The sequence below is a fragment of the Sardina pilchardus genome, chromosome 2 (assembly GCF_963854185.1).
Source record: "Sardina pilchardus chromosome 2, fSarPil1.1, whole genome shotgun sequence".
NCBI lineage: Eukaryota > Metazoa > Chordata > Actinopteri > Clupeiformes > Clupeidae > Sardina > Sardina pilchardus.
The window spans coordinates 10,566,946-10,591,183 of record NC_084995.1 but is presented as its reverse complement, the minus strand read 5'-3'; the positions used below and the strand labels follow the sequence as shown (position 1 = coordinate 10,591,183).

Here is a 24,238-nt window from a genome sequence, read left to right as displayed (position 1 = left end):
TCTCTCCCCGTAGCACCTAACCAATATCTGAAGTCTTGACGGGTATGGCCGCATGAGTTTCTGAAGAATCAAGATGCAGACTCTGCTGAAGATTTAGCCCAGCCCATTCAGAGGCGGCTTATAGTGGTAGGTCACTGTATTATTATGCTTTAATGAGAGGAGTTCACACACTTTTGTCACCTCATGAGGAGTGTAGTTTAAAGGTCTTTAATTCCACGTGAAACGTTCCGCGTGTTTGAAGGTTTATGAATTCTGGCAAGTTTTCCATCCTCTTGTTTTCACATAGCCTATACCATTTCGTGCATTTATGTATGCTTCCAGGTTAGTTTCGTTTCTAACATGCCTTATACAACTTTATCGTGGTATTAGTTGGTACAAGTCTGAACCTCGCTTACCTGCACCAGTGTTTAGATTGCTTGCCCAACAGCAGAGTGGCGTCGTTCGAAGTTTTTGTTCACGGTGTAACACATTCCACAGCTGTTGAACAATTAGGAGCAGCAAAACTATCCTAATATTCCTACAATTAAATTATTTAACTAATCAATTAGAGTAAGATGTGTCCTGCATCTGCTTTCATGCAGAATCGTTAAAGCGGAAAATTGATCACAGATAATTACCGCGTATGAGGCTACTGCTTAACACAGGCCTATTTCTGCTATTTTCGAAGTAGTAAATTATTAAGCTGGAAGTGTTTTTGCACTTGATTTGCGCTACACTGTAAATCCGAACAGTTATAGTAACTCAAATATATTGACTAACATAGCTTTAAAAAAGTAACTCATTGTTCTCTCTCTCAAAACAGTTGGTTTTATTTTGATTGCCTCCTACCTACCTAGTATCCCATGATTTTAACACACACACACACACACACACACACACACACACACACACACACACACACACACACACACACACACACACACACACACACACATTATGTGTGTAGTTTAAAAAAGTGCATTTCTGGTTCAGGTTCTAGTCTTTTGCATCCATTTGATTGGTTGTTTCTGCAGTGTTAAAATAACCAATCTTGCAGGGGGGAAGCTTAAGCCGGTTGGTACTGGTTTTGGCTCTGACTGACACATTGTTTTCAGATGTGGGAAAGAGATGACGACACTTTGACAGATCGAAGAACTGTTTTGAAAAGCTACAGATTGAAGAGTTCATTGCTCACCGAAAGAATAAAATGCATTTGGCCAAAGGTTTTTTATTCAAAGAACCTCGATGAGGCAAGCTGACACTACCACAGAAGACAGCAGTGTCACAGCAGACTTCCCTCGATGACCAATGCCCTTACGCATGTGACCCAGAGCGAGTTTTAAGTGGCATGCAATGCCAAAATATTCTGTAATCAGGTCACTGGCACTGCTTGCATTATAACGTTTTTACTTAAAAAGAGGACTTGTAAGGGAGTTAAAGAAGCCAAGTTTGGCGTCAGTGCATAATATTTTAATAATTATGTCACATATGGTCAGAGCCAAATTTGTTGACAACAGCAGCTATTTAGCATCCGATTCCAAGCAAAACACAAAAACTGCAACTTTGTAACTTAGCTCATAGTGTATATACAGTACTATCTTGCTTGCTACTAAATACTCTTTCAAACTGATGCATTTCTGCTTTTAAGTACTTATAGGACTATATTATTAGTGTATTCGATATTCTGCCCCTCAGATTTTTTTTGTTTGGACAGAATCAATAATTGCTAATCAATAATCGTTTCTGTTTTAGGTGGGTTCTTCTACATCTGTCAAAATGGAGAAGGAAGGTATGAAGATTATCAACAAAGGGCTGGAGGATGAGATGGTGAGTTTGTGGAACATTGGTGTGGAATTGCCATCCATATTTGTTTGCTGCATTGACAGAATTTTTGCATGCATTTTTGCCTCACTTGTTTCAAGTAAACACCTTTCCCAGCTATGCCATGAGTCCATAATGGATTCATAGTGAAGTATTGGAACAGTAGTGAAGTATTCGTACAAAACGATGAGTTGAAAGTCTTCTTACAAACACTTTACTGTTTAAAATTTCAATTAGGGCCGAAGCACTGTCTTGCCAGGTTGTGTGTTGATGGTTTACTGAAGTGTAAGTGTAAATTACAACCGGGGCCGTGTATCATCCCTGACTTCAGTTGCTACAGTACAGTACATGCTCTTACAGAAACTGTCTTGTGCAGTCACTGTCTTGTGCCGAGCTACAAGGGCAGTGGTGACCTCTCTGTTCTTGTAGTTCAGATATGATTATCATTTGCAACCCAAGACAAGCATGCTTTAGACTGAAATGGAAATAATGTTCATGGTCATGTGTGGGGCATGGTGGAGCAATTCCTACAGAGGGCATCAGTGTAGCAGCACCTGAGAAACAGGTGGCCCGGGTTTGACAACCCAATCCGATGTTACGAGTCCACGTTTGCTTTGGATAAAAGCAGTGGGCTTTGGATCCTGCTGACTTGTCTCCTCCTGCTCCATGCCCAATGCTGCGTGCTGGCCTGGCTGCTGTGCTGCAGGAGGTGTGGGGCTACCGCGTGAGCCGCTGGAGGCTGGTGCTGCTGGGTGTGGGGGCTCTGTGCACGGGGGGGCTGCTGCTGCTGCTGCTCTACTGGCTACCGGAGTGGGGCGTCAAGAGCACCTGCACACCCTGCCCTCTGAAAGATGCCCACATCCTGCTGCTCAGATCCACAGTAAGGCCGTATGATGTTTATGTCACACACACATACACACACACGCACACACACACACACTCAACATTATTGACGTATCCATTGAAAAACGTTAAAGATTATTACAATGTCCTCACTTCATATGACTTGCTTACACATGTATTGTTTGTTGTTTGTGCACAATTTAAAATGTTCTGTTACTATATCTACATACAAGCATACATCAACTGTTGTTAATTGACAGAAGAGATTTTTCAGGTGCATTCTGTCAGTTGTATCATTTGACTTCCCCTCATGAGATCAACTAGGCTGGGTGAACCCTGCCTGAACTTCCGGGGAATTTGAATTTCGCCCGGCAGCTCAGTCTGGATACCAGCAGATCTATTTTCGCTGTTTACTGCCAGAATCTTTGGCTCCAATCAGAAACGGCCATACTCTAGTCCTGGCACGCTATTGGCCGGTGACGCACCCAAAGCGAAACTTAAGCGACGCGAAGTGCAGTAGAAACAAAGCGCAGCTTCGCCAGACTAATGTTCAATCTTAAAAGATTGAGTTTAGTATGGTGAAAACCAGACTAGAGATCAACAGTCCTGAAGAGACACTTTGTGTAAAGATAGATTATTTGATCTGGGTAGAAAAAACTCAACTGATGAGAACATGCCTTCTTGGTCTGCCTTTTGAGAAAGATGCCAGTCAGACATGAATGATGAAATAATCTCTGTTGCCGTGGTGACAGGATGAGTTCCAGAGCTGGTTCCGAGTGCGGGTACATGTGATGCAGGCTCCGGGGCGGAACCCCTTTGATGCTGTGGATCTTCAGACCGCACCAGCCAATGGGAACAGGGGACAGCCATACCCTGACGTCTCACTTACAGAACCTCAGACCTTGCAGGTACACATATGCTAATCAACTTGAAGCTGATGCTGTTGTTTTGTAGGGGTTTCTTTTGGCCTTAGAAGTATTTGAAGAGTTTGATTCCAAAACGCTATATATCCATTTTTAAAAACATTAAAAAGTCATGTTATTTAATTGTGTATTTCAGGTAATATCAATAACAATGCAGTTGTTTTGTTTTGATTGAGTAAAGATAAATCAACTAAACATAAACCAATACAGTTCCACTGTAATTACTTGCAAAACAAAATTAAAAAAATATATTTATGAAAATTCATTAAAATGGTGGATATAGCGTTTTGGAACCAAACTCTTCATTTATTGTATTTACTTCTGTTACATTGCTGTGGTCTGGAAATGTATACGTCATGACTCATGACTGTCTGTGTCCAGGATTTATGGAAGTAGCAAGTTTTATATTTGGGACCTCTACATATGGGACCTCCAATGGATTTAAGAAAACGAGTGATTTTTGCTTCTTATTTGTTACTTGACATCATATCTATGTGCTGGAAGGGAGAGGTTGTAATCTCTGAAAAACTGTTTCCATGGGAATCATATTGGAATCATTTGCATTCTTGACTTCTTCCTCTTCACAGATTCGTTACTTCAACCATCACAGCATGCAATACTTCTGGAATGATACCATGCAGAATTTTGAAGTGATAAAGTAAGTAACATTATTTCATAACTGCCATGGTGGTAATACCCGAGAGGGTTAAAGCGGAGCGAGAGGCGCAAACGTTTCCGTGTTCTGTTTTCGCAAAGGGGAGGGGTGCAAAATCCCCCTTAAAGCAGACCCAGAAAGTGACGTTACATTTGAACTGAACTGGTTGCCGATCGATATCCCACTATGACGTCTTTCCTTAAGCAGAGAGGAACTGTTCGAATTTTGCTTCCATAGAGATGCATTATGTTGCTCTATCTTGTCAGTAATGAAGGATCTTTGGGAATATCACTGATTATTGTGTCTCAACTTTGCCAAACAGGCAAATTGTCTTCTCTTCAGAAACTCAAACAAAGAAAGAAAACAATTATCTTCTTTCCCACTGGATGTTAAAGCACTCTTATGCCTCTGTGCCCTCCCCTGAGTCAAAAATGGTGTGAAAATGCTTGTGTGTGTGTGTGTTATGTGTGGAGTAATAGATGAGACGTGTGTGTTTTGTGCCTCTCTGCAGCGGCATGGAGGACCTGAGGCTGAGCTGCTGCTCGCTCCTCTCCGAGTACAGCGCAGGACTCAGCAGACCCCAGCAGGAGTACAGGTAGCTATACCACTGTAGCTATACCACTGTAGCTATACCACCATAGCTATACCACCGGAGCTATACCACCGTAGCTATACCACTGTAGCTATACCACCGGAGCCATGCCACTGGAGCTATACCACCGTAGCTATACCACCATAGCTATACCACCATAGCTATACCACCATAGCTATACCACCATAGCTATACCACCGGAGCTATACCACCGTAGCTATACCACTGGAGCTATACCACCGGAGCTATACCACCGGAGCTATACCACCGGAGCTATACCACCGTAGCTATACCACCGTAGCTATACCACCGGAGCTATACCACCGTAGCTATACCACTGGAGCTATACCACCGGAGCTATACCACCGTAGCTATACCACCGTAGCTATACCACCGTAGCTATACCACCGGAGCCATGCCACCGGAGCTATACCACCGGAGCCATGCCACCATAGCTATAGCAATGCATGTATCGATCACTGACAGTCCTCAGTGTGTACGAGAGCAACAGAACACTGTTCACTGTCACTGTTCAAGAATATACTACTAAAGTCAATAAATCAAACCTTAACATCATTTTAGCACATCTTTGTAGACACTGGACAAGATACCGGTAGACTAGTAATAATAATAATAATAATAATAATGATAATAATAATAATAATAGTAATAATAATCTTTATGTAGCACTTTATATTGCACTGAGCCACAAAGTGCAGTACCAAGTGGTATTACGATTATTATTTACATGCCAAGGATAGGCATGTTTGAGCATTAGCCATCCACAGTAATGGAATGCAATATTTAATGAGTTATGTTATGAGCTACCCGAAGGAGCTTTTTTTAAAAAATGTGATCAACTCACTGTTTTTATTTATTTATTACTTTTTAAAAACGTGTTTCCCCATGTGTCTTTTTGTCAACAGGGAACAGTTTTTTGGAGAAAATGAGATTGCTGTACGAGTGCCTTCAATATTTAAGCTGCTAATTAAAGAGGTCAGTGTCTAATTTCATGCAGATCCACAGTAATCAATGTGACCACTAAGTATGACATGTTAACTGTGACGGGTGTGTCTAGGTATATGGATATGCAATCATGTGTTTCTTTTATTTTGTGTTATGGCAGTTGTAAGAGAAACGATATTGTCTCCTCATATGAAAAACACTCTGGGGCAGATGTACTGTCACTTTTGCACCCACTTGAGGCGTATTCTCTGCAATGTGTGCGAAAAACATGGCCTGGTGTGTACTAATAGGCCGCACATGGGTAAAACTGCAGACTGCCTGCTGCTGGAGCTGAGAGTGGGAATTTGTGCTTTTCCGTGTCATGTATACATTCATGAGGGTCAGGCGAAATTGGGAGTTTTTGGGAGTATTCCCCTCTATGTACGGAAACTGCCCATGAAAGCGCACGCCTGTCTGCGGTGAAATATTGGCGCTTTGTGAAATCAGGTGTTAATCCAAATTGCGGTTAAATACTAGCCTGAGTTCGCCTGTCTACGCACTTCGGCTCAATCTCATTTCCCTTCAGTACTCTTTCTGGGATACCTTGACCCACTTTCATGCACCTCTGCCCAATCAGAAAACAGAGGGTGAGCAATTACATTTAAGTATCGTTGTGTCCCCCGTGTGCCCCGTGGTTACATACATCATTACCAAACGTTAGTGATTGAACTCCAAAGATTTCAACCAACCACCAACCAGGGAATAAATGTTTGCGAATGGGTCTCCTGGCTAGTTACATGCGTCAATAAGAGGAACTTTCAAAGACTTTTTTTTTGTTTGTTTTGTTGACCAATCTGACATAGCCTACGTATACAAGTAATTTTCGTAGAACTACTGCTCTTCATGATCTCCCTGCTCGTTGACATCTTATGATGTAAAGTATTATTTCATGGTCACTAAACGCTTGATTCCTTTTAATGTTGTCATCAGTTAACTTCATTCAAGTGCGCTTGTGATTAAAGTATGCTGTTCAGTTGTGAACGTTCGCAAATTGTGGGAGGGGCGGAGAAAGGCGCTGATTACCCGGTAGGGGCGGAGAAAGGCGCTGATTACCCGGTAGGGGTGGAGACAGGCGCTGATTACCCGGTAGGGGTGGAGACAGGCGCTGATTACCCGGTAGGGGTGGAGACAGGCGCTGATTACCCGGTAGGGGTGGAGACAGAGGCTGATTACCCGGTAGGGGTGGAGACAGAGGCTGATTACCCGGTAGGGGCGGAGAGAGGCGCTGATTACCTGGTAGGGGGCGGTAGGGGCGGAGAGAGGCGCCGATTACCCTGAGTAGCTCAGTGTGCGTTTTCTGCCCACTGCCATGGGGCTGATAACGCCAAATCTACCCACATGTGGCCCTCTGTGTTCTGTATGATTATTGCTTGATTGTGCTTAATGTTTAGTCTTATACAATAGGTCTGTGACCCCGCATTACTGTCATTCATGGTTGTCATCATTTATGTTCTTGCATAATTAGATTAGATTAGATTCAACTTTATTGTCATTGTGCAGAGTACAAGTACAAAGACAACAAAATGCTGCCTGTGTCTAACCAGAAGTGCAAAAAAGCAGAAAAAGTGCAATGTGATGTTCGAAGTATAGACAGCTGGTGCGTGGACAGGACAGGATATATAGTGCAGTGTAGACAGTAGTATACAGCTGGTTTGCAGAAGGTAGTGTGGCAGACTATGAATATGGCTATGTAGTGTGAACAACATGTACAGATATTTGCAGTGTAGCAGCAGTAACATTATAAGAGTAGTAGTATAGAGATTGAGAATGTGACGTAAAACGCAACGCAAGTTGTTTTACTGACGTGCGGGAACAACAAAGTGCAGTTGTCGAAATTCCGTTTACCTGCTGTGTTATAAAATTCAATAGAGTAACATGAAGCTTATCTTTTATCGTTTTCCAGCATGGAAAAATAATAGTACACGCCATGTTTCAGAGTTGACAAAAAGGCGAGCAATGGCATGGATAGCATCAGTAAGGAAGCGCAAGATTATGTTCTGTTTTTCACACAATTTTTTCACACTTAGTTTTCATTATCATCATGCCAGATCATAGACCCAGAACACTAGTTTACAATACATGGGCTGGCATCAGGCGAGCCAAACATACCCATAATTCTTTGTGTTTTGATGAAGTTGGTCACATATCTTGGCGATCTCTATAAGAGATAATGAAACATAAGTGGAATATAGGATTTATATACTGTATATCCATTTTGTCCATATCAAGGACTCCATTTAGTTTTAACTCAGTTAGCTGAGACAGTTATCGGACTCCTGACCAGGTCATAGCATTAACACGTTTGGATTTAGTTTTTTTTTCTTGATTTTGTGTCTTTCAGGTGCTGAATCCGTTCTACATTTTCCAACTCTTCAGTGTGATCCTGTGGAGTGCTGAAGAGTACTACTACTATGCTGTGGCCATTGTCTTCATGTCAGTCATATCCATAGCCATTTCTCTGTACACCATTAAAAAGGTGAGAACACTATTTTGCCATCGTCTTCTCGGGACAAAACACCTCGGGTCTTCTGTTCTGGTCTTGCCTGGTATTTTCCCTTTCACCAACATGAGTGCTAACGCGTGTGTTTCAGCAATATGTGATGCTGCATGACATGGTGGCGGCCCACAGTGTTGTCCGTGTGTCCGTTTGCAGAGGGAAGAAAGGTAACCAGATATAGAAATGTTCAGTGGCTCTTAACAGAGAGCGTTACTGTATTAGCTTGTATGTGTAGTGTCAATCCGAGAGAAAATATATTTTTCTATTTTATAATATAATGTGCCATACTCAAGTTCTTTTGATCAGTGTTTTACTGCTGCCCAGTACAATTGCTCTGTTGTCTCTTTTATATCCGGTGATGTCCAGATTATTCTGTGTTTAACCGTGTTCCTGAATTGTCTTGTTTGATCACAGAGGTGGAGGAGGCCATGTCCACAGACCTGGTGCCTGGAGACGTCATTGTGATCCCAAGCAAAGGCACCATCATGCCCTGCGACGCCGTGCTCATCAGTGGAACGTGCATTGTGAACGAGAGCATGCTCACAGGTGAAGTGGAGTTCACTCAAACATGACATTGATTCTTATAGGGTCACACCAGGCTCGTTACTGAAGTGTTCCGTTCGTGTTGCGTCTGTCGCAACAGTTAGCTACTGATGTAATCAATGGAACTGGCTACCGCAGGTGAGATAGCGACGCATGTCTTCAGAAAGATGGGATCTCTTCGGAAAAACATGAAATATGACACTCCTCTAAAAGTGTTTTACGCTCATAAATGGAGTGCTTCACCAGAGGACCCGGTGTAGCCCCCATGGTACACTTAACCGCTATTTCTCAAGTGATGGCCTATCATTGACAGAGTCATAGTAACCAGGACCTATGTGACAAACAAACACAAGCACACACAGCCAGTTCTTAAGAGAGAGAAGTTTGGCAAGGTCATAGCTCTTCATTCGAATTCTAGCACTGTAGTTATGTGATTTTTCACTCATGGTTATGATTGCTATTATCTTGACCTGAATGTTCCACATAAACTTCGCAAGTAAACATATAGTAGACTTTGGCATCAATATTCCTGTGTGTGGCTTCACGCAGATACACCCAGGAAATATTGATCGCGTCACACAGCATGCTGATAGAGGCTCACCCTTGATATGGAGAGAGGAGCACACCCTGCTGTTGTCATGGTATCATGTGCTGGACCTTGTGAACAGGCTTCACATATCACAGTGTCTTTGCCCTGTGGTGATGTGTGTGCTCTGGTGTGTTCCAAACACTTTGCAGTGTTTACAAACAGTGCTGCTTCTGTGTAGACAAAGGTGGTTGGTCTTGTTCATGCGCCCATTCTACCTCTTATGCCCCCCCCCCCCCACCACCACCACCAAGAGTTTTGCATAACAAGACATATTGCAGAGTAGTCTACAGAGAGAAACTTTTCCAGGTGTTTGAGGTGCAAACCGTGGTGTGTTTTCATGTGTGTTCATACAGGGGAGAGTGTGCCTGTGACCAAAACCAGCCTGCCTAACTCGGACGTGGAGGGCAGGGAGTTGTACAGCTCCGAGCAGCACAAGAGGCACACTCTGTTCTGTGGAACCCAGGTCATCCAGACAAGGTTCTACAGCGGGGAACTGGTCAAGGCCCTAGTGGTCCGCACTGGTCAGTAACAATCAGGGTTGTTTCGCTGTCTGACTATTTTCCTTGCTCCATAAAAGCAACAGGCATGTGCTTTCCTTGTGTCGTGATAACCAGAATGGTTTAAAAAGCAATTCAAATTCTACAGAAAAAAACGTTCAAAGCCTGAATTGGATTTGTCTTTCAAATGTAGGTGTTGTTAGAAATGATTTTAGCGATATTACTGTCTCAGTCTAGCCTGGCCCTGGTTTCCTGCCGTGAGTGAGTGAGTGCTTCTGTCTCCCCTCATAGGCTTCAGCACAGAGAAGGGCCAGCTGGTGCGCTCCATCCTCTACCCCAAACCCACCGACTTCAAGCTGTACAGGGACGCCTACCTCTTTCTGCTGTGCCTGGTGGGAGTGGCGGGGATTGGGTTCATCTACACCATTGTGCTCAGTGTGATGAACCAGGTGAGATGCACACTCAGTTGGGCCCCTGGGGCTCATAGCTCATCAGTAGAACAGGAAGTCAGGGTTTATTTCATGTTTAGTCCCTCAGAACACACCTCCATCCATACGGTTCAAAGGTCAGATGCCAATGGTTCCAAGATGCCATTTGGCTGATAGCCTGGGTAGCGCCTACCGCTTCTCAAATGAGACGTGGTCTGGCAACCAAAGTTCATTTTCTCGTATTTGAAAAACTGCCCAGATCCGTTCATTGGGCGCCACGGATGTCTATCAAATGCGTCTGTGCATAGCTCACCATCGCCTGGCTTTCTCCTCTGTTCTGTGATTGGTCCCCTATCTCAAAAGTTAGGGCGGTAGTTTCCAGACTGCCTTAGCAGCGTGAATGAAATTGTGCGCAAGGCAGCATTGGGAACACCCGGGCTATTTGGCTGATCCTTCTAAAACCCAAACGATTCCAAAACAAGATGGAGACTGAAAAAGGCCTTGGGCTTCACTCCATTGCTATGAGTGGCCCTGACAGTGCTGTGCCCTGTTCTAGCTAGTCTACTGTATATGTCTCTCCTGTAATAGACACATATCTACATCAGTCTAACCGGAATTTCCACATATTAGACAGCCTGCCATAAATATCACATCTTTCTCAGGAAAGGAGTATGTGCTTCAACCAAGAGATGTAGAATTTCAGCAAGTGGCTTCAGCCAGTTGTTGGCATTATTCAGCCAGGAGGCAACTCTTAGGGTTGTGCAACACAAGGACATAAAACACGCTGACAGTCAGTGGCAGGACGTGGTTACTTACAGTATGAGATCAGCTTTTCTGCTGTGATCTGTAGGTGTGCTTCAATGCTGCCACTGCCTTGGTTGAACTAGATAGTGAATAGTACATAGGAAATAGTGCAAATGATAACAGTGGCTGTATCATTTGAAACGGTACATGAAAATCACATATATGTATTATACAAGTAATGGATTCTTCCTCAATCTATTTTGAATGGCAACTTTTAATTCCACTGGGCCACTTGATCCAAAAAAATTAACAAAAGGAGATTGTTTACTGCATTGCCTATAAGCCATGGTGTTGATAAGGACATGAACCACAAACCTGTTGAATGCAGTTGTGTAGAACTGCATATTGGAGTTGGACCTTCACCACCGGCATTTTTATCTGCATACTGCATGCTTACGCAATCAATAAAGGCTCAGAGATAAGGAAGGCCAAAGACTGGTCATATGGTATGATAACGTAAGGCACAAAATGACAAACAATAGGTACAATCTTTAGTTGATATATACCATATGTTTTACCATGTGTTATGATACATTTCTAGAGGTTTGACGCCACCCAATGGGCACAAATGCTAAAGTTGTTTCATTGTCACAAAAATGAGCTTGGAGAGGGATGACAGTGTCATGGGCCCCACCACTGATTCAACACCAGATGGTCAAAGTGTTTGTCACTTTGATAACATTAGCAAACATCCTAGATAACATTGGTAACATGTTTCTGTGCCATGGCCCATGGCTCCCCTTTGCAGGTGCCTGCTAAGACCATAATCATCGAGTCTCTGGACATCGTCACCATCACCGTGCCCCCTGCCCTGCCGGCGGCCATGACGGCTGGCATCGTGTACGCCCAGAGACGGCTCAAGCGCGTGGGCATCTACTGCATCAGTCCCCAGAGGATCAACATCTGCGGGCAGCTCAACCTCGTCTGCTTTGACAAGGTGGCCCTCACCTCTGTTGCTGCGGCGTTAAGATATGAGCCGTTGTTTTATTCTGTTACAAATTGAGTCCAGTCATTCTCTTGTGACCATAATGTAACGATATTGGTTATGACGCCTCCCTCAACAGACAGGCACGCTCACTGAAGATGGTTTGGATCTCTGGGCTGTTCAGAGAACTGAACATGGAAGGTGAGTCCTGTGTGTCTGTCTGTCTGTCTGTCTGTCTTTTATATGGTTACAAAAAGACTCGTATCTGAAGTAGCTTGTGGTCCTGGGCGCTGCAGGTTTGTCCAGCCAGAGGAGGACCCAGGTGCGCAGTGTGAGGAGGAGTCCCCGTTCCTGGCCTGCATGGCTGCCTGCCACTCCCTCACCAAGATCGACGGAGAGCTGTCAGGCGACCCGCTGGACCTGAAGATGTTCAACGCCACCGGATGGGTGAGTGTGCTCCAGTGCTGCTGCCTCTGTGTGTGTGTGTGTGTGTGTGGGGGGATGGGTGAGTGTGCTCCAGTGCTGCTGCCTCTGCTCATCCGGCACTGCAGGACGGGATTGAGCTCTTCTGCTCTGGACAGCTGACTGGTTCAATGTTCTAAACACACGGCTCCCAGACGGGAAGTGTGAGGGCTAATGCAAGCTTCAGGGTGCTGCTGAAAGACTCAATATTTCAGAGAACTGCCAGCTTGTGTGTGTGTGTGTGTGTGTGTGTGTGTGTGTGTGTGTGTGTGTGTGTGTGTGTGTGTGTGTGTGTGTGTGTGTGTGTGTGTGTGTGTGTGTGTGTGTGTGGGTGTGGGTGTGGGTGTGGGGGTGGGTGTGTGTGTGTGTGTGGGTGGGTGTGTTTACATATCTGGAGGAGAAATATTTTCTATGTGGAGGAGAACTATTTTCTATGTGCTCCTGTTTGTGAGCAGATATTGGAGGAGGCCACGGAGGAGGAGACGTCCCTCCACAACCCCATCATGCCCACGGTGGTCAGGCCTCCCAAACAGCCGCAGGGCAGACGGGGCGCTCCCTCCGAGCTCACACCCACCGCCGACCAAAGCATGGTAGGCACTCCCACCACCAGAGCCGTTTTATTATGGACATCTCACTCTCTGTGCTGCGCTCACTGGCATGTCCAGTCTTGTTTAGATCAGCAGTCAGATAGGAGTGATATGCAAGACCTCTCGCTATAGGTGCAAACATGTGGTGGTAGCATATAAATCACCCATACAGAGCTAACCTGTAGAGTATGGAGCAGTTTCTGTGAAAGCAAAATTAACTTGTTTCATTTCCCTTTTCTAGGAGCTGTATGAGCTGCCTGTAAGTAATAAACAAAGAAATCTTCTTCCTCCTCCTCCTCCTCCTCCTCCTCTTCACTCTCCCTTCACTGTTATTTGCCGTGAATCAGCCGTGTGTGATGTGTCCCCTGTGCTGCAGGACACGTACGAGCTGGGGATCGTGCGGCAGTTCCCCTTCTCCTCCGCGCTGCAGAGGATGAGCGTGGTGGTGCGGCGCCTCGGGGGGAAGCACATGGAGGCCTACCTCAAGGGGGCGCCAGAGGTGGTGGCCAGCCTCTGCAACAACTCTTCAAGTCAGTGGCAACAACGGCCATGGGTCCTGCAGCACAACATACAGTATACTGTGCAAATAGAAGATAGATGTGTACTCTGCATGTAGATAAAGAATTATGCATGTTTGAGCCTGGGACAATTGCATGTTTTTTGAAAGGTTAAAAGGGGAATTTATTTGATAATTGATTATTCATTTCATTATTTAATATTTACATGTATTCTTATAGTTAATATTAATTTCAAAATTCCACATTCCCCATACCATTATATTTTTCAGCCTTATACCTTCTTATAGCAATTGAATTGCAGCAGAATCATTTATGATAATTTATCTCTAGATGTCTGCAGATTCTAAATGTAATTGTGCTTCACCAGCTTGGTGAAGTGTACAGTATGTATATGTTATGTTTCTGAAGATTGTCATGTTCGGCCATCAGTGAATGCTTTGTTTTGTTTCCATCTGTTCACAGTTCCGGAGAACTTCACGGAGGTTCTGGAGGGCTACACCAGCCAGGGCTTCCGGGTCATCGCCTTGGCTCAGCGCCAGCTGGAGTCCAAACTGACCTGGCACAAAGTGCAGAGCCTCAACAGGTTCCAGCCAGCTGACCCTCCCGTCCATTCTCCCTCTTTTCTGTGTAAGCGTGCTGATCTGTGAGCGAGCTGACCGCTGCTTGTTGTTGTGTGCCTCAGAGACCACATCGAGAACAACATGGAGTTCCTGGGCCTCATCATCATGCAGAATAAACTCAAGCCAGAGACGGCAGAGGTGTTGGAAGATTTGCGACGAGCCAACATTCGCACCGTCATGGTTACAGGTGACTTAATTATTTCATGAATGATAAATTCATAAATTCATAATGTAGAGCAAAAAACAGTCAGTATAATCATACTTCATGCTTTAATCAAGACTAACAACTTGATTAAAAAAGAACAGAAAAGAACAGAAAGAGGACCCCAACCACATGGAACTATTTTGTAAACGTGGACTGAGCTGTTTGCTGATCATTTCAGCCATGCGTGCGCTGCAGTGGACCTCATGAGTGCACGCTCTTGTCTTGCCAAGGTGACAACCTCCTGACGGCCATCTCCGTGGCCAGGGACTGTGGCATGATCGGTCCTCAGGAGAGGGTCATCGTAGCGGACGCGCAGCCTCCTGGAGGGGGCCGGCCAGCTGTGATCCTCTGGCACTACACAGACAGCCCCACGGCACCGGCCAATAAGAACGGCCATTTCCAGGTGAGAGTCAGGAAGGAAGTTGATGTGACGTAATAATAACGTTGAATAGTCAAGCAGTAAGCGTTCTATTTTTGAATAATTGTAGGGTCGTTTCACAATGAATAGGGACATACTGTAGAGCATAATATACCACCTTTCAAAGCGAAGATAATAGACCCTGACATCCTTAGTTGTGTTTCCATAGCCTCAGTGGTTCCTGGTTGTGTTGTGTGTGTGTGTGTGTGTGTGTGTGTGTGTGTGTGTGTGTGTGTGTGTGTGTGTGTGTGTGTGTGTGTGTGTGAGCTGTCCTGTTTCCTCTGCAGCTGGTGGACGTGGAGTCGGACAGCGCTCTGTCCAACGGCAGGCTGAGGGAGCAGTACCACTTCGCCATGAGCGGGAAGTCTCTGGCCGCCATCATAGAGCACTTCCCAGACCTCGTCCCAAAGGTCAGCCATGACGCCTGCGCTGCCTTATCAGCATAGACAGCCATTTCCTTACTGAATTGGAACGCAGCCTCTTTTTTTTACTTTTTATTGAATGACAATACCCTAGTCAGCCAATACCTGTTCATGTTATAGAGGTCTTTTCCCCTCTGTCTAGGATGTTATTTGTTTTTCTCGGGGCATCTTATTGGACATTGCACAGAGGTGTTGAATCAGTGACCTTGTTGCTGAGAGTACAAGTCATCAACTGGCATTTTGTTCCAGTTGTAATGAGGGGAGTCATTTAAATATCCCACAGTGTTCTGTCTCCAGCTCTCTCACTCTCTTCCTCTCTTCCTCCCCGCTGAAGCTGGTCCTCAGAGGGACTGTCTTTGCTAGAATGGCTCCTGACCAAAAGACCCAACTGGTGGAGATTCTCCAGAGCGTGGAGTGAGTTGAGCACTCATTGTACCATGTACCGTATGTGTGTAATGCAGTAGATACAAGGGTACATTTCCTAACTTCACACGATAAAATCTGATGCCAGGACACTTTCTGTTTGGAAGTTGATGGCACTTGTAATGTTACAGAAGGACCCTGTGGAGGTGTCAGAGGAGTACTGTCTCAGTTATTTATCTCATCATAGTTGTATGATGTAGTGTGTTTTCACTTGTGTTGTTTTTCATTTTTATTTTATTTTTTGCATTCCAATCTTTGCAGCTACTTTGTGGGCATGTGTGGGGATGGTGCAAATGATTGTGGTGTAAGTGTCGCCAGTCCTTACATGAAACCTTCTCCTGTCTTAGACCAAGCCTGAGCTAGAAACACTCAGTTAGTCTGAATCATTTGACTTTTGTTGTTCTAAAATCTACCCTTGTATGTAGAATATGGTCCTCTTTCATATTATTTTTGATTACATTCATGATTTATGATCTTGAGAAGAAGATACCATTTGCGTAGTATTACTTGACCTGCCCCTAATGTTCTGCAAGATATGTAAACATCTTTCCTCATGTACTTTACTAATTGTGAGTGACTATATAAGCAGCAGAAAGTAGAATCAGTGAATGGGTTTGTTGAGACGACGCATGGATGGGGCAGGTCACTCAGCTGGTTGTTCTGCTCTGGCCCCTATGCTTTATGCTCAGGCCCTGAAGCGAGCCCATGGGGGCATCTCCCTGTCTGAGCTGGAGGCCTCGGTCGCCTCCCCGTTCACCTCCACTACGCCCAACATCTCCTGTGTCCCCAACCTCATCAGGTAGGGTCCCAGCACTGCATCAGCGCACATAGCTCAAGCTTCTGGAACCTTCCTGAGACATGAGCAGTTATGAAATAGCAAATGCCATGTCGAGTTGCATAACTTATGTGAGAGTGATGATTGTACGCAATTGCTAATGTTATTGAATTCTCTTGATCTATTGTCATAAAATAATTGCACTGAATGGGATTTATAGTTTTGCCATAAGCTTGCGTATGTTTAAAGTGTTGTGAGTGAGTGTGAATGAGTGAATGAATGAGTGACTATTTTTGTCACTTTCTATTTTTTTGTCACTCTTACGGCACTCTACCCTTTTAAATTTTCCTAGAATTGTTCTTTGAATTGCTTTGAAAGGTGTAAATAGTTTTTTCCATGATGTAAGTAGCTGTGGTTAAAAAGTGTCAGCCCAATGTAATGTAATGTAATGTAATGTAATGTAATGTAATGTAATATAATGTAATGTGATGTGATGTGAAATGTCCTTTTCTCTCCACAGGGAGGGTCGTGCTGCTCTCATCACTTCCTTCTGTGTGTTTAAGTTCATGGCCCTGTACAGCATGATCCAGTACCTTAGTGTGACGCTTCTGTACTCGGTGAGCGCCGCATCTCAGTCTTCCTCACCGCAGAGCAGAGCAGAGCAGCCATTACGAGCGTCAGAGCTCCAGTGGCTCCTGTGTGTCTGATGTTGTTGTCTAACCGGAGCTCTCTTCCTCTCATGGCCAGATCCTGAGCAACCTGGGCGACTTCCAGTTCCTCTTCATTGATGTGGTCATCATTCTCATCATAGCCTTCACAAGTGAGCAGGCGTTCTGGAGGTCTAGTTATTTGGCTATGCCAATTATTTCTGTGAAAATGTGTGGATTCTTTGTGGTTTTTGCATCTAGGTGTGTGTGTGTGTGTGTATACAGTATGTGTGTGGTTTTGGTGTTAGTGATTGGTATTGATTAATCTGTGTGTGTGTGTACACAGTATGTGTGTGGTTTTGGTGTTAGCGATTGGTATTGATTAATCTGTGTGTGTGTGTGTGTGTATGTGTGTGTGTGTGTGTGTGTGTGCGTGCGTGCGTGTGTGTGTGTGCTGTTCCGTCCCCAGTGAGCCTGAACCCCGCGTGGAGGGAGCTGGTGGCCCAGCGGCCCCCCTCCAGCCTGATCTCGGGGCCGCTGCTCTTCTCCGTGCTCACCCAGATCCTGGTGTGCCTCGGCTTCCAGGCCTCCGCCTTCGTCTGGGTGCAGCACCAGAGCTGGTACGAGAAGTGGACGCCGCTCTCAGAGTAAGTGGGCCCGGACGCTTACAGCACTCAGAACAGCCGGTACATGAGCGTTAGTGCATTTATGAGGCTGTGGCACCTCTTCAGTAGCTCAGTGAACACAGTGTATGCATGGAAGGCGGTTGAACTTTTATGAAATGTTAGATGTAAGGAATTGTCAAGTTCTCTAATTTCTATTATTATCTACAAACTATTAATCAAATTTCGATAAGAAAAATGTGATTGTCTGTTTCTATTTTATTTATTCTGGAAATACTGAAACATGTCAGTCATTGTATAACTGACACCTGTCAGTCATTGTATAAAGCCTGCCCTCATGCTGGATAAGCAGTTGTGATTGGTTCCTGAGTTTTCAGTGCTTTTGTAAATTGCTGTGACTGATCTGCAGAGCAAATTGAAATGTGATTGCAGATACAGTATGTCTGCGTAGATATGTGTACTGAAGCATATCTTCTCAAATGTCGAACTTCTTTCTCTCTGTCTTCCTCTCTCTCTCTCTCTCTCTCCCTCTCTCTCTCTCTCTCCCTCCCCTCTCTGTGTCTCGGTATGATTTGTCTCCTGTCCAGTGCTTGTAATAGATCTCGAGAAGGTTTCTCCATCGATCCAAACGTAACCCATCCCGTAGACCACAAGAACATCCGGAACTACGAGAACACCACCCTGTTCTACATCTCCTCATTCCAGTACCTGGTGGTGGCCATCATCTACTCTAAAGGGAAGCCCTTCAGACAGCCCAGCTATAAAAACTGTAAGTGCCACTTCTCTTCAACCAGCCATAGTGGCAGTTGTTTAGTGGTTTGTTTTGGTAGCTTTATAGGCTGAGGTGCTACCTCTGTCGTACAGGTGTGGTACTACCATGTACAGTATGACTGATGGTCCATATTGGTAGCTAGAGAGAAAAACAGGCCCAGTTTTCAAGGACCAAACCTTTGTGTGTGTGTGTGTGTGTGTGTGTGTGTGTGTGTGTGTGTGTGTGTGTGTGTGTGTGTGTGTGTGTGTGTGTGTGTGTGTGTGTGTGTGTGTGTGCGCCTAAAACATGTGCTGTAAAGGCAGAGTTCTTGTACACGCCTGTGTCCCTCTAACATAACAGGATAGAGTAAGCTTGGAAGAATATTGTAATAATTACTACTGAATATACGGTATATGTTATGGTATGTGTATCTCTTCTCCAGGGCCTTTCGTGTTGTCCTGTATTAGCCTGTACATCTTCCTCTTCCTCATCATGTTATTTCCTGTGTCAGCAATTGACAACTTTCTGGAGGTGGGTAAAAAATACACTTTTATGTGCCCATCTTGGAAATACTATTTTGGGCAGATACTCTGGTCTTACAAGATCGGATACCTACCTAAATGAATGTAGAAAGTAATTCCATATAGAAACGTAAAATAGACCTTAAAAGTCGGATTCAATATTTCCATGTGATAAATGGCATATATTGTTTCAAAAGTCGCTAATGTTGTTGGTTGATTTGGTCATAAGAAGTTCTAGAGAAGTAAAGTTAGTCCTTTTCCAAAACATTTTCAAAATTCACAGCAGGACTTTTAATTTAGCCATGTTTGGCTTAACAGACTTGGTTTTTCTGAGGATCAACTAGCAACACATTCATTTCTAGACAGTGAAATCTGAGATTATTGGAATTATGGATTTGCAACCTTAAAACAAAGCCAGCGGCATCCATTGTTCACATCACAATTGGATACTACATGTATTTTTCTTGTACATTTGAGAATTCTATTACTGAGTTGCTATCAATATTTCCATAAAATCGTTTGGTAGGAGACAGCAAGGTTGGGCTTCAAGTGCTCTAATTATATGAGAATTTGTTCTTGCAGATTGTTTGTGTTCCTTATGAGTGGAGAATTACCATGGTGATCATCATCTTGGTTAATGCAGTCGTGTCATTTGTCCTGGAGGTAAACAGCCTTGGTCTGAAACACATAACGTTCTAATTCTTCTTCTAGCACCACTATGTGCCTTCAGTGCTTTATAAATCTATTTTCAAATGATTCTGGCTGTCTTGTTAAATACCCAAATCAAAAACATCAAAATATCTTGACAATCAATTTCCACTTGATTGTGAAACGTTGATTATTTCTCTTCGAATTCTACGTGCTTTACTGTGTAACTCAATCGCCTGTACTGTGTATGATCGGCAGCCATCTTGTTTCCCTCCTGTCTACTGCAATATTCCGTAGACTTTGGTCCTAGACATCATCTTATGGAGGCTTGTGTTCAGCCAAGACAAGCTGGAGAAGGATGGGGTGGCCCCAGCTACCCAGAACACTCAGGTTGGCTCACGCTGGCGTTCTCATTTGCCTGCTTTGGCTTCATTTGCATCTGTTTGTTAGTTGACTAATATAATCCAGCTTTCATTAGTAGTCATATTCTCAGGGTGATGATAGAGGGGGACTTGAGCAGAATTGCCCTGCACTGGTGTTGTTTGGGCACTTTCTCATTGGTATTATTAGGCAATGCATTTTTATCTAGAACACTTTAATCAGCAGTGTGGTCAATTTCACAATCATCCAATAACAACACTCAGAACTGGTCATGTGATTTCCTGGCGACATTGCTCAAAAGTTTGCCCCGTGTATCATACTCCTTTAGGCAGCTTTTGCATGCTAAACTTTGCTGAATGTGAAATGGCTGAATAGAATAGAGTACCGCTCCTCTAAGGATGATGGTGTACATTTTGTAAAATGATTTTCATGGTATGGGTGATGCTGCGCTTACGATAGTCCGCTTTTGGATAAAGTTTCAGATTTTTGGTTTGCAACCTTGTAGCACCATGAGCATGTTGTGATTGTGATCGTATTGAACGTGTTGTTCCGTCGTCTTTGAATGCGCCAACGATTCTGTGGAACTGTTCATGCGGCTCTCCTTTGTTTTACGTGTTGTGGTGCAAGATCTCTGTCTCTTGACTAGAGTATTCAGCGCTGTCCGTTTCTGTCCCGTCTCCAGCTAAGTAATGACCGGTGGGGGTCCAGATTCCTGGCTTGGCTGTTTTGTCAGAACAGGAGCACACCCAAGACACGCTACATCCAGCTGGCCCAGGAGCTCCAGGACGACCTGGACTGGCCCCCCCGCCCCCAGACCTGCACCTACGGCAAGGCCCCCCACCACTCCATCATCCTCTGACCCATCGCTTCTCTGCCCTTGAAATCCGGCCTTAGATGACCAGACCGTGGGAGAACCAGCAAGTGTGTGCCCTGATGTTTCCACAGGTCTTCGGTCCCCATTTGCCCCCAATGCATCACTGAATGTAATCCTCCCAAAACCCCTTAGGAGCAGCGTAGTGCGCGCTCCATGGCCAGGTCTCCTCAGCGTCAGTGCTGGAGTTGCCAGAGCTCCTACGAGTCCTGTGCTTCTCTGGCCACCCAGGGTGTGCTGCAGGTGTTCACTCTTCATATAGCAGCTTGTGATTAGATGGCTGACTGCACTTTAATGATCTGAGACTGATGAAGCACGGTAACACATCAGGGCCACGCTCATATGGCAATGGTGGACAGTTGATTCACGTGCCAGTTCATTGGCAACTCCAATGACACATTATGCAACATTTGATGTTCCGGAAGACAAGAATTTTTAAACAAGATGTCTTGTTTATTTGATCTGTTCCTATATTTTCCTATCTATTTTAACATGCTACACGCTACATTGTCTCTACTTTTGGTACAAATTGGACAAATGGAACCGTTGTCAGATTTTCTTAGTGATAACAAATGTCCATCAAGACTGAATATGCTGAAACTACTGTCATTGCTCTTCATGTTGCTTTATCAGGACATTTCACATCATGCATTTGCCTTTTGCATCTCTTCCTATGGAAGAAGATTATTGCAATAATCAAGTAGAATTAATTGTCTAACTTCATCAACACTTTCTCTTCTTTTTCTGTCTTTCTCTGTATCTGCGTGATACAGAATGTGGGCGGGAAGACACATGGAGAAAAGGGAACTTTGTGTGGGTACGTTGGTGTGTGTTGTTTAGTACTAGATGTGACTGTGATATGGTGTGTCACTATGCAGATTATTGGACTGGACTATGGTACTTTTGTCTTGCACAGAGAGTCTGTGATACTGCTGAATGAAAAGAATACTGTATCTCCTAAAGGGGAATGGGGTGGTAGGGGGTGGAAGGTATTGTGATCGAGTCAATCCGTCTGTTTGGCCGTCTGTGTGAGGCGCTCATGTCCAGATGCTGGGATTTAATTTCAGTTTCTGCAGTGAGGGTGTGCAGTTGCTTTACTGCTCTTGTTTAATCAGTATAAACTAGTTGGCTGAAATAATACCAGGTGAACGGATTAGATCAAACAGGTCAGTGTTAGCATCCTACAAAAACAATAGGACCGGTGGGATCCGATTCCTGATGCATTACAGTCGGTAACACTGTCAGCATAATGATGCTGAAGTAGTTCGGACTAAAGGGCCATTCACACCAAGAACGATAGCTAAAACGGTACCCACAACTGTAACGATAAAAGTGTCCACACTGGCCAACAGTAAGCAGTCTCTTGTGTTAATGAATGTGATGGCTAAAATGTGATGGGTTCTGATTGACTGTTAGCTTTTTATCATTCTCAAAATCGTTCTGAAAGCGATCCCCAACGATATCGTTCTTCACGTCGTTATGGTTCATGTCTGAACGTCGACATTCATATTAACAAAAGCAATATTTGTTTTCAGTCATCATTATACTTATCGTTCTTGTTGTGAACGGCCCTTACGCCATATGAAACAGCCTTTCCCATCACATGAAGTACAAAGCTAATCTTGTGCACCAGGGGAGACCAGGGTTATCACTTTTTTCCCCTTCCCTCAAGAAAGATGCCAGTAATAAGCCGTGAACATGCATAGTGTATCACAACTCTGAAACATGACTTTTGAAATATGCAAACAAAATAATTACTGGCAAATATCAAGTGTTTTTTTTTTAATCGAATCCTTTTCAAAAACATATCAATGCATAGAGGTGTGTAATTAAGTGTCTGTTAGCTATTTACTGACATTTATGAGAACAGTGAACTGCAGTGACACTAATGCACACAATAAACATGGGGCATAGTGTTATTGTCAAATTAATTTGAAAGTGATTGTAGTCAGGTGCATGGCCTGATGATAATATTGAGATCATGGTTTTGTATTTTCGTATTAGTTCCTTTTTAATATCAGAATATGTCATTTTAATGGTAATTTGTACGAATTTTAGCTGCTAGTTGTTTTTGTGGGTAGATGATACTCATAGCTGTATAGCATGTCAGTGGTACTACACCTCTTTAATGAATGGGGAAAGACAATATTGTTTTTTCTGTGATTTGGGGTTTTGTAAGCAAAAGCCTGCTGAAAGGGAGTTCTATTTTGATGATATTTTGTCATTTGTCATATTCATGACAACCAGTCATAGGGAACATTTGATCATATGAAATTTGTATGGTTTCATGAGAGATCTACAGTCACATTGTACACCGTTGAATTGGTTTCACTGCACATGAATTGTATTGGACAATGGACCACACAAACATGGACCATAAATAGCACTGATTTCAACAGCTGTCAGTTTAACAGATAGAACTGATAGCATATTAATGTTTACAAATGACTTGATGAGCAGGAAAATTAATAAATTACCTTGTTGAATTACCGTGTGCTGCTGTGAAGAATCTTACTAATTATTTCCATGTAACGGATAATAAAGGCTTATAATGAGCCTTTATTGAATTGATGACAGGAATGTTGAGAGTTATGAATTCTCCAGCAGAATCGCACCACCATCACATGTCTCATATCTGACCACCAGGGGGCAGCAAAAGTGAAATGTCCTGTAGCATAATCTTTAGGAAAGATATCAGTGATCATGGAAAACTACTCAAATCTCATTTACGTTTTACTTTCTATTCTTTATGTTATGTATAGTGTGTCCAAGGGCTATTGGCTGTTTGGGTGCCCTAAGACAGACACAGAAAGAGCATTATTATAATAGTTTTAATACTTATTGACAATCATGTGAAGCTCTTCATTGTGTTATCCAGTAGGCCTACAATAAGTCACACAAATGTGCCTTTGTCTTGTAACATTCAATTAAAACGAAATGAAGCCAATTGCTTCAAAGTGTGGTGTTTTATTTAAAGGTTTATTGCCAAATTTTTTACCCCTCTCCTAAATCTTACCAAACATTTTACTGAGCAAAGTGAGCACTCACTCTGGTATCCCACCAAAGAATGCCCATGAAATATTGCACTAAACAAAAGAAAGTGCTGCGCTGTTTTACAGTTTACAAAGACATGCTTTCAGTTTTTTAACAAGACATGCTTTCGCCGCCTTTTAGGCCCATAGTTTAGATTTTACTGCCATCTATTCCTTCCTTGGACTGGAATAAGACAGAATAGACTGTAGTATGTGTCATTGCGATTAGTATA

The 24,238-nt window shown here is 43.7% G+C and overlaps 1 protein-coding gene across 3 annotated transcripts; it reads left to right on the top strand.

The window, feature by feature from the left end:
• Positions 1–23,902, top strand: LOC134062475 (polyamine-transporting ATPase 13A3-like). 3 transcript variants are annotated; one of them, XM_062518494.1, is made up of 33 exons: positions 1–126; positions 1,732–1,806; positions 2,507–2,680; positions 3,396–3,551; positions 4,154–4,224; positions 4,733–4,816; positions 5,740–5,809; positions 8,160–8,294; positions 8,410–8,482; positions 8,730–8,861; positions 9,801–9,968; positions 10,236–10,393; positions 11,925–12,113; positions 12,241–12,302; positions 12,398–12,548; positions 13,019–13,153; positions 13,392–13,409; positions 13,527–13,680; positions 14,131–14,251; positions 14,351–14,475; positions 14,724–14,896; positions 15,199–15,321; positions 15,668–15,747; positions 16,018–16,060; positions 16,446–16,555; positions 17,052–17,148; positions 17,279–17,351; positions 17,648–17,825; positions 18,389–18,570; positions 18,995–19,083; positions 19,656–19,736; positions 20,019–20,111; positions 20,785–23,902. In XM_062518494.1, the coding sequence occupies exons 2-33, from the start codon at positions 1,756–1,758 to the stop codon at positions 20,959–20,961; spliced, it is 3,726 nt and encodes a 1,241-aa protein (XP_062374478.1). In that variant the 5' UTR covers positions 1–126; positions 1,732–1,755; the 3' UTR covers positions 20,962–23,902. The 3 variants fall into 3 exon arrangements, with proteins under 3 accessions (XP_062374478.1, XP_062374485.1, XP_062374493.1); XM_062518501.1 differs by having other exon boundaries at positions 1–130; XM_062518509.1 differs by lacking the exon at positions 20,785–23,902 and having other exon boundaries at positions 19,980–20,105.
• Positions 23,903–24,238: the final 336 nt, after the last annotated feature.

Coding starts and splice junctions, on each gene's coding strand:
- LOC134062475 (XM_062518494.1), top strand. CDS start 1,756: ATGGAGAAGGAAGGTATGAAGATTATCAACAAAGGGCTGGAGGATGAG. Junction 17,149..17,278: donor GTGTGACGCTTCTGTACTCG/GTGAGCGCCGCA, acceptor TCTCATGGCCAG/ATCCTGAGCAACCTGGGCGA. Junction 17,826..18,388: donor AAGTGGACGCCGCTCTCAGA/GTAAGTGGGCCC, acceptor TCTCCTGTCCAG/TGCTTGTAATAGATCTCGAG.